The 13489-nt window shown below is 35.2% G+C and overlaps 1 protein-coding gene across 1 annotated transcript in view; it reads left to right on the top strand.

Annotated features, from left to right (window-relative positions):
* VWC2 (von Willebrand factor C domain containing 2) overlaps positions 1-12659 on the top strand; it is a 190418-nt gene extending 177759 nt beyond the window's left edge. The window contains exon 4 of the mRNA XM_020981334.2: positions 8636-12659. Coding sequence (XP_020836993.1) covers positions 8636-8787 — 152 coding nt within the window. The 3' untranslated portion in view covers positions 8788-12659. The remainder of the gene's footprint in view (positions 1-8635) is intronic.
* The last annotated feature ends 830 nt before the right edge of the window (positions 12660-13489 follow it).

Raw genomic sequence — 13489 nt, 5'->3', positions numbered from 1 at the left:
AACAGTGAAATTTCAGTCCCAATTAAAAAACTAAACAAAACAACCCTTGCAAGGCCCTACCATGCTAGGCACCAGGGTTTAAATGGCAAATGAAAAACAGTGTCTTGTCCAAAAGAAGCTTTCACTGCACATGGAGAAATAAAACATGTCTACCAATAAGTCTGTATGTGGTAAGTTAAAGTACACAGACAACGAAGGGGATAAGGCCTAAGGCAAAGCTTCTTATGTGCATTTGACGAAAGTTGAACTAATAAGAGAGTTGGACTAGATGTTCCAGCTATAGATCCTATAGTCACCTATGATAATTTACTCTGAGACAGTGTGGCATGGCAGAGTCAGGATGATCTGGGTTCCAATTCTGCCTCTGATGTATACTGGCTGGGTAGCTGTGGGCAAGTCAAAGGAGTTTCTAGTTTTCTGTTTGATCATGTTTTTTTTTTCTTTTCTTTTGAGTTTGGGTATTTTCTTATTCAAAGAACTGTACTCGCACCTCCCAAATGCCCCTGGCAGCTCTTCAAGATTATAAAAATTATAAAGTTGCTGGTATTCATTAGTGGAGGAAGTTTACATACTGGGAATTCTCTAAACCAAAGGATATTGACTTCAGTTCTGTGAAATTTTTTTTATATTGTGATAAGTGTTTTTCAATATAATTGAATTATTTTATAATCCAATGCAGCTCATTTTATGCACTTAGAAACATGATTCTGAGAAATGGTCCATAGGCTTCACCAAACTGCAAAAGGACTCCACGGCATAAAAACAAAAAGGTCAAGAACCCCTACCCTAGGCCATATAATCACAGATGGTTTCCTCATCTCTAAAATGGGAATATTTGAACTACTTACCTCATAGCTTTTTCTGTGATATGAAGTAAAAGGATATTTATAAAAAATTCTCTGTAGCTACAAAGCCCTAGGAGGTATTGCCATTGTTACTTCAGTACTTCCAAAGATAGGCAATTTTGTGATTGTAGACAATCCTCTTGCTGATAATAGCACCTCAGTTTTCTAGAGTGAGAACTTTCAATTTTACAAAGCACATTGCTCACAATATTGTGAAGTGGTATAAATACTACCATTTTTGGGATGAGGACATCTAGGCCAGAGAAGTTGGAACTCGCCCAGGATCACACAGCTAAAAATCAAACCCAGAATTGTCTTGATTTCAAATCGAACATTCTTTCCACTATACCATGCTGTTCCTTGGGCAGTACAGTCTTCAAGCCCTCCAAATCTTAGGCCAAAACTGCTGTGACCGAGAAGGTCCATTATCTGATGGCCAACTTTATGATGAGCCTCTCTGAACCACTCTGGGCTAGCCTTTGGACACCAGTCCCTTGCCAGGTCCATCCCTGAAGCTTTTGCAACTTGATAACATTAGTCAGAACTTTTACTCCACTGGCATAGAATTAAAGCCAAAGTCAACTCCGTACCACAGTGAGGTATCAGTATTTCTACAATAAGTATTATTTTCATTACAAGAGTAGTCGTCTTTGCCTTTGGCTCTTCTTGTTGATACCACTTTGGTTAATTTCTGGGTTCACTGTGATGCTGAATACTTGAGACTATGGAGGACAGAATGAAAGAATCAAAGAATCCCACTGTCATAAAGGACTGTAAATTTCCCTTAGTTCCCAGACAGTCAGCTCTTGGGCAGAACATCTGCTACACCATCCTCCACAGCTGGTCAACCAACTTATACCTGAGAACTAATCCTGGAGGACAGTAATCCTATTGTCTGAGAATTCCCTTCTCCAAGCTAAATACACCTGCCTCCTTCTAATTATTTCCCTATCCTCTGATTTCTAGGCCTCTCTCACCCTTCTTGCTTTGCTCCAGAAGTCCATCCTGAAATATATTCCAACTGGTCCAATGTCCATCCTGAAATATACTGCTTAGAATCTAATAGAATCTTCTTTCTTTAATCAATGTGTAGATCCTACCTTTAGTTTCATCCCATTTGTTTTGATAAACTGAACCATCTGAATGGGTACTAATTCATGTAGGTAATAATTATTATTATTATTATTACTATTATTATTATTATATTTAAATAGCTTTTTAAAGTTTGCAAAACACTTTACAGGTGTTACCTCATTTGATCAAAACTCTTTAAGGTAGGTGTTATTGTTATCCCTGTTTTTAAAAATGGAAACCTACTAGTACTTGCAACAGAACCAATGACTACATGAACAAGTAGCATTAATGTCTGCTGTTACTACTCTTTCCAGTTTCTTTATCATATCACAACTCAGTGGTGCTTCCCCCCATTCTTAAATAAATAAATACTTTGGGGGGGATGGAACCAAGATGACAGAGTAAAAGCAGTGACTTGCTTGAGCTCTCCCCCAAACCCCTCCAAATATCTATAAAAATGACTCTAAACAAATTCTAAAGCAGCAGAACCCACAAAAAGAAAAAGTGAAACAAATTTACAGCCGAAGACAGCCTGGATGCTTGATCAGAAAAGTATATCACGCCAAGCGGCGACAGCAATGCAGTTTGGAGTGGGCACACAGGCAAGGCAGGCCTCAGCGAACTTGGAGCAGGCCTCAGAGGACTGAATGATGGGCAGCTGTGGCGGTTTCCAGACTTCTCAACCCACAAATGCCAAAGACAACTTAGAAGGTCAGTGGGAAAAGTCTGTAACTGTGGTGAGAGAGAGAAGCTCTGTCCCAGCCCCAGTCCCCAGCACAGCCCTGGGGGTAGCAGCTGCTTCCTGAGCTTCTAGCCCACAGACTGAGGGGGAATCCAGTGGCTGATCAAAGGGAGATTGCAGGGATCTCTCTGTTGGTACAGGATTCTCTTGCTTTGCCTATGCTTGGATCTGGGTCACAGTTTTGGTTGGCGGTCTTAGGGTGAGAAGGAGTGCTGGAGTGGTAGAGCTGGTAGTGGTGATGAAGAAGAAATCCTCCTCATGGTTCCAAGGCAGAAAAGAGTGCTTGTGGTCACTTATGACCACAGCACAGGTCAGGAAAGGAGTAAACACCCCACCCCTTATCATACCACCTTGGAAGAACTGAAAATTTACAGGTCAATAGAAGTATCTCTGAAAACAGCTGCACAAACCCCCAAAGCTTGGGACAGTACATTCTCCACACTGGAAGCAGACCTCTACCTTAACAAAGAGTTTAAAACTCAAGTAATTGGCTGGGATCATGAAGAAACAAAGGCCCCCAAAAAAGTCAGACCATAGAATCTTTCTTTGATAACAAAGAAGATCAAAACAAACAAACAAGAAGACAACAAAGTCAAAGCTCCTACATACAAAGCCTCCAAGAAAAATATGAATCAGTCCCAGACCATGGAAGATCTCAAAAAGGATTTTGAGAAGCAAGTAAGAGAAGTAGAGGAAAAACTGAGAGTGACGCAATAAAATAATGAAAAACAAATCAACAGCTTGATAAAAGAAACCCAAAAAAATTATTGAAGAAAACAACACCTTAAAAATTAGCCTAACCCAAATGGCAAAAGAGGTCCAAAAAGCCAGTGAGGAGAAGAATACCCTAAAAAGCAAATTTGGCCAAATGGAAAAGGAAGTACAAAAGCTTACTGAAGAAAATACTTCCTTAAAAATTAGAATGAGCAATTGGAAGCTAGTGACTTTATGAGAAATCAAGACACTGTAAAAAATCCAAAAGAATGAAAAAATAGAAAAAATGAAATATCTCATTGGAAAAACAACTGACCTGGAAAATAGATCCAGGAGAGAATTTAAAAATTATTGGACTATCTGAAAGCCATGATCAAAAAAAGAGCCTAGACATCATCTTTCAAGAAATTATCAAGGAAAACTGCCCTGATATTTTAGAACCAGAGGGCAAAATAGAAATGGAAAGAATCCACTGATCACCTCCTGAAAGAGATCCCCAAAGGAAAACTCCTAGGAATATTGTAGCCAAATTCCAGAGTTCTCAGGTCAAGGAGAAAATATTGCAAGCAGCCAGAAAGAAACAATTCAAGTATTGTGGAAACACAATCAGAATAACACAAGATTTAGCAGCTCCTACATTAAGGGGACCGGAGGGGATGGAATATAATATTCTGCAGTTCAAAGGAGATAGAATTACAACCAAGAGTCACCTACCCAGCAAAACTGAGTATAATCCTTCAGGGGAAAAAAATGGTCAATCCATGAAATAGGGGACTTTCAAGCATTCTTTACGAAAAAACCAGAGCTGAATAGAAAATTTGACTTTCAAATACAAGACTCAAGTGAAACATGAAGAGGTAAACAGGAAAGAAAAATCATAAGAGACTTATTAAGATTGAACTCTTTACATTCCTACATGGAAAGATGATATTGTAACTCATGAGTCCTTTGTCAGTATTAGAGTAGTTGGAGGGAAAAAATTATATGTATGTAAGTAGATAGATAGATAGATGGTACAGGGTGAGTTGAAAATAAAGGAGTAATATCTGGAGAATAAAATTAAGGGGTGAGAGAGGATTATACTGGGAGAAGGAGAAAGGGACAGGTAGAATGGGGTAAATTATCTCATAAAACAGACAAGAAAAGGCTTTTATAGTGGAGGGGAAATGGGGGAAGATGAGAGGGAATAAGTGAATCTTATTCTTATAAGATTTGACTTAAGGAGGGAATAATATGCACATTCAATTGGGTATGGAAATCTATCTTACTCTATAGGAAAATAAGGGGGGGAAGGGAACAAGAGAGCAGGGGGATGATAGAGGGGAGCAGATTGGGAAAGGGGGTAATCAGAAGCAAATACATCTGAGGAGGGACAGGGTCAAAAGAGAGAATAGAATAAATGGGGGGCAGGATAGAATGAAGGGAAATATAGTTAGTTTTTCACAACATGAGTACTATGGAAGTGTTTTGCATGGCTACACATCTATAACCTGTATTGAGTTGCTTGTCTTTTCATTGAGGATGGGTGGGGAGGGAGGAAGGGAGAAAATTTGGAACCCAAAATTTTAAAAACACATGTTTACAAAAATAAATGTGCACTTTGCCTTTTTGCCTACATTTACTAATACAAATTATTCTCTAAAATGAAATGAAGACTTTCAACACTATGAGGAGAAAAGTTTTTCTTTTTGAATTCTTGATAATTATATTCTTTGAACACTTGTTAATTCAGAACAATATAATAAAATAATTTACATTTATTTAACAGACATTAAGGGTTGCTACATAAATTTCTTTTGTACTCCCTTAATAAGTATATAAAAACAGAAATCTTATCTTTTGTATCTGTAATAGGCTACATTTATTAGAATTCACTTTTAGAGTTAAAAAAGTAGTGTAAAAATAGGAAATGTGGTAATAATTTAAATTAAAATAATAATTCAAAAGTAACAATAATAATAATAATAAGCCCTATACCAATGACTCATCATGAAATAGAAGTGACTGGGCTTACAAATTTATGCCAGTAGAAACCAATCTGTAGCACTTTCTAGGAAGTTGGAAAGTTTTTGAGCATAAAGGCCTACTGAAGAATTTTATGTCAAATACGTACAATCCTATTGTTTAAGGAAGCATTCACTTCTCCAGACAAAATATACCTGGTTCCTTCTAACTACTCTTCTGTGCTTTGCTTTCCAGTCCTTATATCCTTTTTCTCGATCGCCGCTAGAAATAAATGTCCCAGCTTATTTCTGTCCATCCTCAAATATACTGCCCAGAATCAAATAAATTCCTTCCTCCTTAATCAAAATGTAGGTCTTACCTTGAACCACCTTCCCATCTGCTTTGAGAAACTAAGCCATCTGAACTGATGCTAACCTATCCACACAAAAACAATTATTAAGCATCAATGATTATATTTACAATGTAATTATAGTTAATACAATGTGATTAGCATAAATGATGTTAGAAATAATTTTCTGTAGTTCTATAATTATACTTAATTACAACCATTATTATAGTAAATCATGATTTAATATTAATAATTATTATTATAGCTATTATTTATATAGCTCTTTAAGATTGGCAAAACACTCTAAATATGTTATCTCATTTGATTTTGCAATGATTTTTTTCACTAGGAAAGTTCATCACTTTTGGTCATCAGGTGGTGAATATTTCAGATACACCAACTCCTAAAGACTCTCTACCATTAGTAACTGCAAAGGTGAATTCTTTGATCCTTGAAGCAGTGATGTGACATCATACTATTTTATGTTTCCTTAGGGTATTAAAGTTGACAAAGATTTTTCACATATATTATTGAATTTGATCTGTGGCTAGCATATTTGGGTTTACACTACCAAACTTAACAATTAAAGAGAAGTATATTTACTCTAGTTTTCTCTGTACATTCAAATTCTTTGACATAGAAAAATACACACTAACAAATTATTTAGTAGATCTACATGGAGACACAGGGTTGGGGGAGAAGCATAATAAAAATGAATTTATTATTACAATTGCCAATAGGGAAATCACTGGTTAAGCTATCAGTGCTTTGGTTATAAAATGAAATGATATGCCTCCATATTCCTCTCTGATTGTAAGAATATATAATATACAATTTTTAAGTCTTACTAAAAAAATCATACTTAGAAGAGTGGCACCATCTTTGTGGCAGACACTAGATTTTCCTTCTTTAAAGTTATATTTGGAAATGGAGGATTTATTTATCTTTACTTCCAGTGGCATAAAACAAAAGGGGCCAAGGTTCAAGGGCAAGATGAACCATGACATGTACAGAGGCCAATGACAACACTTACCTGACTGAAACAAAAGAGATTGCCCTTTCTGCACTAGACTATTCATTCAGGTTGGGCTTTCCTTTCTCTTTGATTCTAATTTCTTTGTTTTCTTTGATTCCTTTTCCATGAGCTAGCTGACTTTTATAATAATATGTTAATTTGTTTTAATTCATGCATGAAAGCTGGATGAAAAAGTTTTAACTGAGACAAATTTAAAATAGCAAATCAGGGTTAAAGGATCAGTGATCTGGATCTGGTAGGGACCAGAGATCATTGAGTCAACCCCTTCATTTTACAGAGGGGGAAACAGAGACTTGGGAGTGTAAATAATTTGCTCAAGGTTAAACAGTACTGGAGGGCAGGATTTGAATCAAGGTCCTCTGAATCAATCAACAGGCATTTATTAAACACCTAAAATATGCCAATGAATGAAATAGTCCCTGCACTGACTTCAAGGCCAAGTGTTCTTTTTGTTATATCATGTAGTCTCTACAACTCCTAGGCTTGATTTTTTAATGAACATTTTACATAATCCTAAGTAGTCCAGAAAAGTAGAATAATGCTTTATTACATGTTTTAATATATTTTCAAGGGAGAGAGGATTAAAACAATATAAGAGAAACAGTGTCTCTGGTTTTGAAATTTGGAAATACTGTATGATGTAGACTTCTGAAATTTAGCCTTCCACTCTTCTCTCTCTAGTCTTAGTTCTCAGAACTCATCCACTACATGCCATCAGATTTTATCTTTATGTGTATTAGGCCCATATTTGAACTTCCAGGTCCGTCCTGTATTCTAGCCATGTACTTTCAATTACCTATAGCTATCTCCATGGAGGTCAAAGCCATTATGTCCTATCTTAGCATCTTCCTTTCATCTCCTAACTATCCCATTCCTTTCAGTGTCAGAATCTTCTGCTCATCTCCTAGCCTAGATATGATGTAATCACCTTTTTTCCCTCATTCCTTTTCCTAACTAATCTGTCTCTAAATTCTTCTTTCAAAATCACGCTGCAATTTACTCTCTACTCTTTTCTCATAGCTGATAGATAGATCTGTTATCTATTCATACCTACCACACTGTGAAAGCCTCTTAGCTTTCAGTTTCTTTGCCTTCAATTCTGCCTCCCATCCCCAATCCATCTTCCGTAGTTGCTGCCAGACAAGTTTCTTTAAACAGCATTCCCACTGTATCATTTCCCAACTTTGTAATCTACTGTGACTTCCTGTTACCTCATATCCAGACACATCTGCCTGGCTATCAAAGCCCTTTACAATCTGGCCCCACCATACCTATCCAACTTAATTTCGTCATGATTCCCCCATAAATATCCTCCACTTCAGTCAGATGGGTAATTTTAATCATATGCTGATTAGCATAATTAGTTCATGCTAATTGATATACTTTAATGGTTATAATCAATTATATTCTATTAATTATTATTAGTAATAATAATTTGTTATTGTAGCTAGCATATGTCAAGGTCAGTTTTGTCTCTTGTAAGGAAATGATCTACTCATGCAGAAGAGCAGCTATTCAGTATCCTCCTCTTCATTTTTGAGCCTGTACTTGATCCATTGTCCTGAAAAGAGGTCATGCAGTTTCAGAATGAAGACCTCTAAACACCTTTTAATAGGTTTAAGTCCCACTTTGGCCACTTGTTTTGGACAAGTCATTTCAGTTCTGGCCCTCATTTTCCTCATCTGCAAAATGAAGGGTTTGCACTAGATAACTGGTAAAACTCATTACAATTATACCTTTCTGTGACTCTGGAATTATTGTAAAAAAGCCATCTTTCCCTATGTTTCTGTGGTGTAGGGATTCCCTCTGCCTACAGTGAAACAGTTCTGGGTTTATGTTCTCCACTGAATCCTCCAGAAGGGATAGTAGATATTACATATAAATTCATGTGCTGCATGGCTATAACCTATAATTGCTTTGCTGTATTTCAGGCCCAAACTGTTTTGCAGAAACCACTGTCATTCCTGCTGGAAGAGAAGTGAAGACAGATGAGTGCACTATATGTCACTGTACTTATGAAGAAGGCACTTGGAGAATTGAACGGCAAGCGATGTGTACTAGACATGAATGCAAGCAAATGTAGAAAATCTGCAAATCCAAGTACTCTAATGTTTTGGGGTTTGTTTGTTTTTTTTTTACAAAGAAAAAATTCACTTCAGATGACCCTGGGAAATATCAATAAAAATGAGAAGATTTTTGATGAGAAATAATGGAAAATACTGGTATTTTGGTTTTCATAGTAACACAATTACTGCAGATCAAAGAAATGAAGATATTTAAAAGGAAAAAAAAAAACTTTTGACATGAAATTACTGTCTAAATAAATGTGCTATTTTCACAATGAGTACACTGAAGTACACTATTAAATATTAATGTATTTCTATAATCCCATTAGAGAGCTTATATTAAATGTTTTCTATAGATACAGATTAAAAAGCAGTATCGTCAGTTGTCCCTACTGTACATCTGCATACCTATTTCTGTTCTGATTTGATCAAATGGGCACCTTTATTACTGATAACACTCTAACACATGTGGTGATTTGAGAATCAGAAAATATCAAGTTACCAGGACTTTGAATTACTCAGTCGCAAACCTATTCTAATATAAGCAATCACATTCTTTGTTTTAACATTCATATGTCTAATGTTTATCTTCTGAAGAGCAATTTTCAATCACATACATGAAACATTTCCCTCTTAAAATATTTTGCTGCTTTAACATTTTCTTTCTCTATCTTTTGGGAAATTGAGGGACAGAAATTACAAAATGCTATTCAAGTTCAGTATATCTGATAAAGCTTCACAATCTCAAAGCTCTTAAAGGGACTTGTCTTAATCTTGAGAATACATGTCATTCTCAAGCATAACCAGATTTTCTATTAACTCAAAGGGATCAACCAAGATGTGGGTGGGAGAGCCAACTGGAAGGGCTGGAATCCTTTTGTTACTGTTTTATAATACTAAGACATGCAGAACCACAGGGGGGAAATCAAAAGTCTTTATTCAATGCCACAAGCATTTAATAAGCACCTATTTTATGCTAGGCCCTAAGCTAGGTGCAGCTATTTAAAACAAAAACTTGCCTTCAAGGACCTTATGTTCTTTTAATACTTAAATCACACGTATGAATATAAAAATGAGAAATTTTATTGAATAAAAGAAAATAATAGTCCTTTCTCACATGTTTTATAATTTAATTGAAAACAAAATAAGGACTAATATGTTTTGTTGCAGATATTAAAAATAAGAAGAATTGAAGCATATCTTCCAAAAATATTTATAAACTGACATAATATACTTTATAACATATATATTAATCTTGTCCATCAACAAGCCCTACAAAGCTGTTCTACTGTTCCCTTAGCCCAATTATTCTACACTCAGTAAAAATAGATGTAAAACAATTACACGCTAAAACTTACAGTTGAATACAATTACCAGTTCTAATTCACTTCCATAATTCTCCCTAAGGAGAAAAGAGCCAATGTACCAATTCATTCCAAAGCAAGAAACATTTATTAAGTGCCTTCTATATTAAAGGCACTATGGTAAGTGCAAGGATGAACACAAAGGAAAAAACAAATTGTCCCTGCCTTTGTGGAGTTTACGTTTCCCTGAAACACATGGGAAGTGACCAATATCTGTTGTAGGAGAGGATTCTATACCTATGTAGACCCATGCTCACCATACTGAGGTTTAGGAATAGATGACTAGTAAGGTCTTTTCCAACTGGGTGATTCTATAAGATTTGGAATATGGTTGCAAAGGACATCACGTTCCTAGGATAGAGAGGATCAGATTGGAGCGAGTTGTCATGACCTCAGATCAGTTTTTAAAGAGCATGTATTTACTGGAATGGAAAATCTCCTGGTGAAGTTTCAAGTGAGATTAAAGCTGATTCATGGTCAGAATGTGTTAAAATGTAAACCAAATTTATGCTTACACCTGACTCCCGCAGAGATTAATTCCAGGAGATAAAGTTGAATAGATCTGATTGAACCATAGAACAGCCCTCCTTTTCCCCTCTAAAGTTTAAGCACAGATTTTCTTCTTTTCCTTTTTTTGCCCCCTTGAGTATCCTCAGTCTGCAGCACTCTCTTTCCTAGATACCCAGAAGCTACGTGTAAACCAGAACTGAAGCTAGGGCTTGGATTAAAGTTTGAGAATACTTGCCTTAATGTAAAATAGTATTGTTTGCATTTGTACAGCTGAAACGTCTGTTATTTTTGATGGTTCATTCTTGATATTGGCTTGAATATTTCTATATAAAATAAATACACATGCAAACATAGGCAGTATATACCCATATCACTCAGTAATTTTCTTTTTTATAAACTATAGTTGCTTATTCAACAATGAAATCTATTCTTTTTTCTAAATATATTACACTTATCAAACACATTCAGAAACTAGAAGGTTAGATTGGTTCTTACTTGGATTTGAAGATGCCTGCCTCCACAAACTGACTTAGGCAAACTCTTGATCATGGCTGAGGTGTAGGATTTCTAGACTTCAGAAAAAAAAAATTCTGATTTCTTGAGTTCCTCAGGTGTCCAAAAAAAAAAACCTTCCAAAAGCTCTAATTTTGAATAAAAAAAAAAATCTTAAATTCCAAATGGCCCTACAGATAAGTGCCTCTTCAATAGTGAAGTGATGTTCAATGAATTTCTTTCATTTTGATCAAAATGAAAAGACTTTAAACAATTTATTTGAATGATTAATTGCCTTTTTGATCCATATCCAACAAGAATGCCTTAGTTGGATGAAAATCTGCAAGTTTTGTAATTTGACTTATTCATAAGCGCAAGAGCTTTCAGTGCTGACTTTTTAAAATTCTTGTCAGAATTTACACCTTTATTTCTGAGAGACCCTGGAAAAAAATGATAGTTTACTGTTTTATCATCAATAATTTAAAAAGCATTTATTAAGTACTTACTATGGTCCAAGGCACTGTGCCCTTTTATATAAAGCTTTTAAAAAAGGCTTAAGACTGCACCATTATGAACATACTGTATAGACTATACTGTATAGATGGACCACATTCTCCTGGCATTCCAAGCATCCCAAGAAGTTCCTTAAGCCAAGATTTCACACTGAGCTATGAACTACCTGAGAATTCCTAATCTGTACGAGTCATGGTCATTTTTTTATGCAACATTAAAACAACCGGTAAGTTCACTAAAAAATTCCATCAGATCTGAGGGTTGGTGTGTAGTCCAAATAGCTATTAAAATAAGGTTTTTACTTTTTAACTAATTGTTAAAGTTTTCATTTTCTAACCAATTGTTTTTTAGCATCATGCAGGCCTGGTACAAGTCTAATGATAATTGAACTCAAATTCCACGTTCATTACTTCTACCATGATTGATTTAAGGACATGGATAAAATTAATCTGGCCTTAGCTTAGTTTGGGTAAATTGAAATGATGCATGTGTTAGTGGGTAAATCATCAGAGTGATTTATCAGACACAACCTGTATACCTCTAATAAGTAGTTTGTGTTCCTTTTATTAACATCATGAAGTTATAAAATATCAAAGCTAGAAGGAATTACATAAATCACATCTTTTACCTATGAGGAACAGGCTTACTGAAGGAAAATGGCTTTTCTGAGGTCTGTGTTGGTAGCAGGGCTGGAAGGAGAATGAGAAGGCTTTGTAACTTTATGATCTGATCTTTATGTATGTGTGTGTGTGTATATATATATACATATATGTATACACACATACACACACATATATAAATATAAATATATATACATATATGTATACACACATACACACACACACATATATATATATAAATATATATATATATATAAATATATATATAAACTTTCTCAATTGGTAGTACTCTCTAACACTTTTCTGCTTCCTAAAATGGGCATAGATAACCACATTTCTACAGATTACAAATGAAGTAGTGGATATATGGATGATGGATGGATAGATAGGAAAAAAGATAAGTGATAGCTAACAAGCTATACATAAATATATATATATATATATATATATATATATATATATATATATATATATATATCCACCACATTGATGGACAAGTTTCCATGGCAGAAGTTCTCCACACACTAGAACTCTGTGTGTGTGTGTGTGTGTGTGTGTGTGTGTGAACAGACTCTATATCTCTCTCCAAACATATACAAGCCAGATATTATTATTATGCATACATGTATAGAAAGAGAGAAAGAGAGATATTTTCCACAGGAAGTCTAGGTAGAAAAGCCAGTCTTGGGTGAGGAATGGGAGAGAGATAAGTCCTGATATAGAAACTACAAATATAATGTGATATATGTATATCATATATTACATAGTTCACTATATATGTGATATACATATATGATATCATATGTATATATGACAGAAATTTTTATGTAATATATAGTCCAGTATATAATTATATAATATATAATTCAACATATAATAATTATATAAGATATAATTCAGCATATATTTACATATACACACAAAATAGAGAGAGAGACACAGAGAGAGAGAGAGAGAGAGACAGAGAGAGAGAGAGAGAGAGAGAGAATATTTATTATTCTTGAGCAGGTGCAGGAGAGTGTCTTGCCAATATGGAAGCTACTACCAACAACACAGATTAGCAAATCATCAGTAATTTCACATCTTAGTGAGCTGCATAAGAATACTGAGAGGTAAGTGACCTGCTCCTAGTAATACAGGTAGAATGTATCAGAGGCAGGACTTGAAAACAGTTCCTGACTTCAATATCAGCTTTCTATCCACTCTTCTGGATGGCCCCT

This window comes from Phascolarctos cinereus, unplaced genomic scaffold (assembly GCF_003287225.1).
Source record: "Phascolarctos cinereus isolate Bilbo 61053 unplaced genomic scaffold, phaCin_HiC Scaffold_4;HRSCAF=312, whole genome shotgun sequence".
Lineage (NCBI taxonomy): Eukaryota > Metazoa > Chordata > Mammalia > Diprotodontia > Phascolarctidae > Phascolarctos > Phascolarctos cinereus.
Note: the sequence above shows the minus strand (reverse complement) of the source record. Positions and strands in the feature narration are given on the sequence as shown.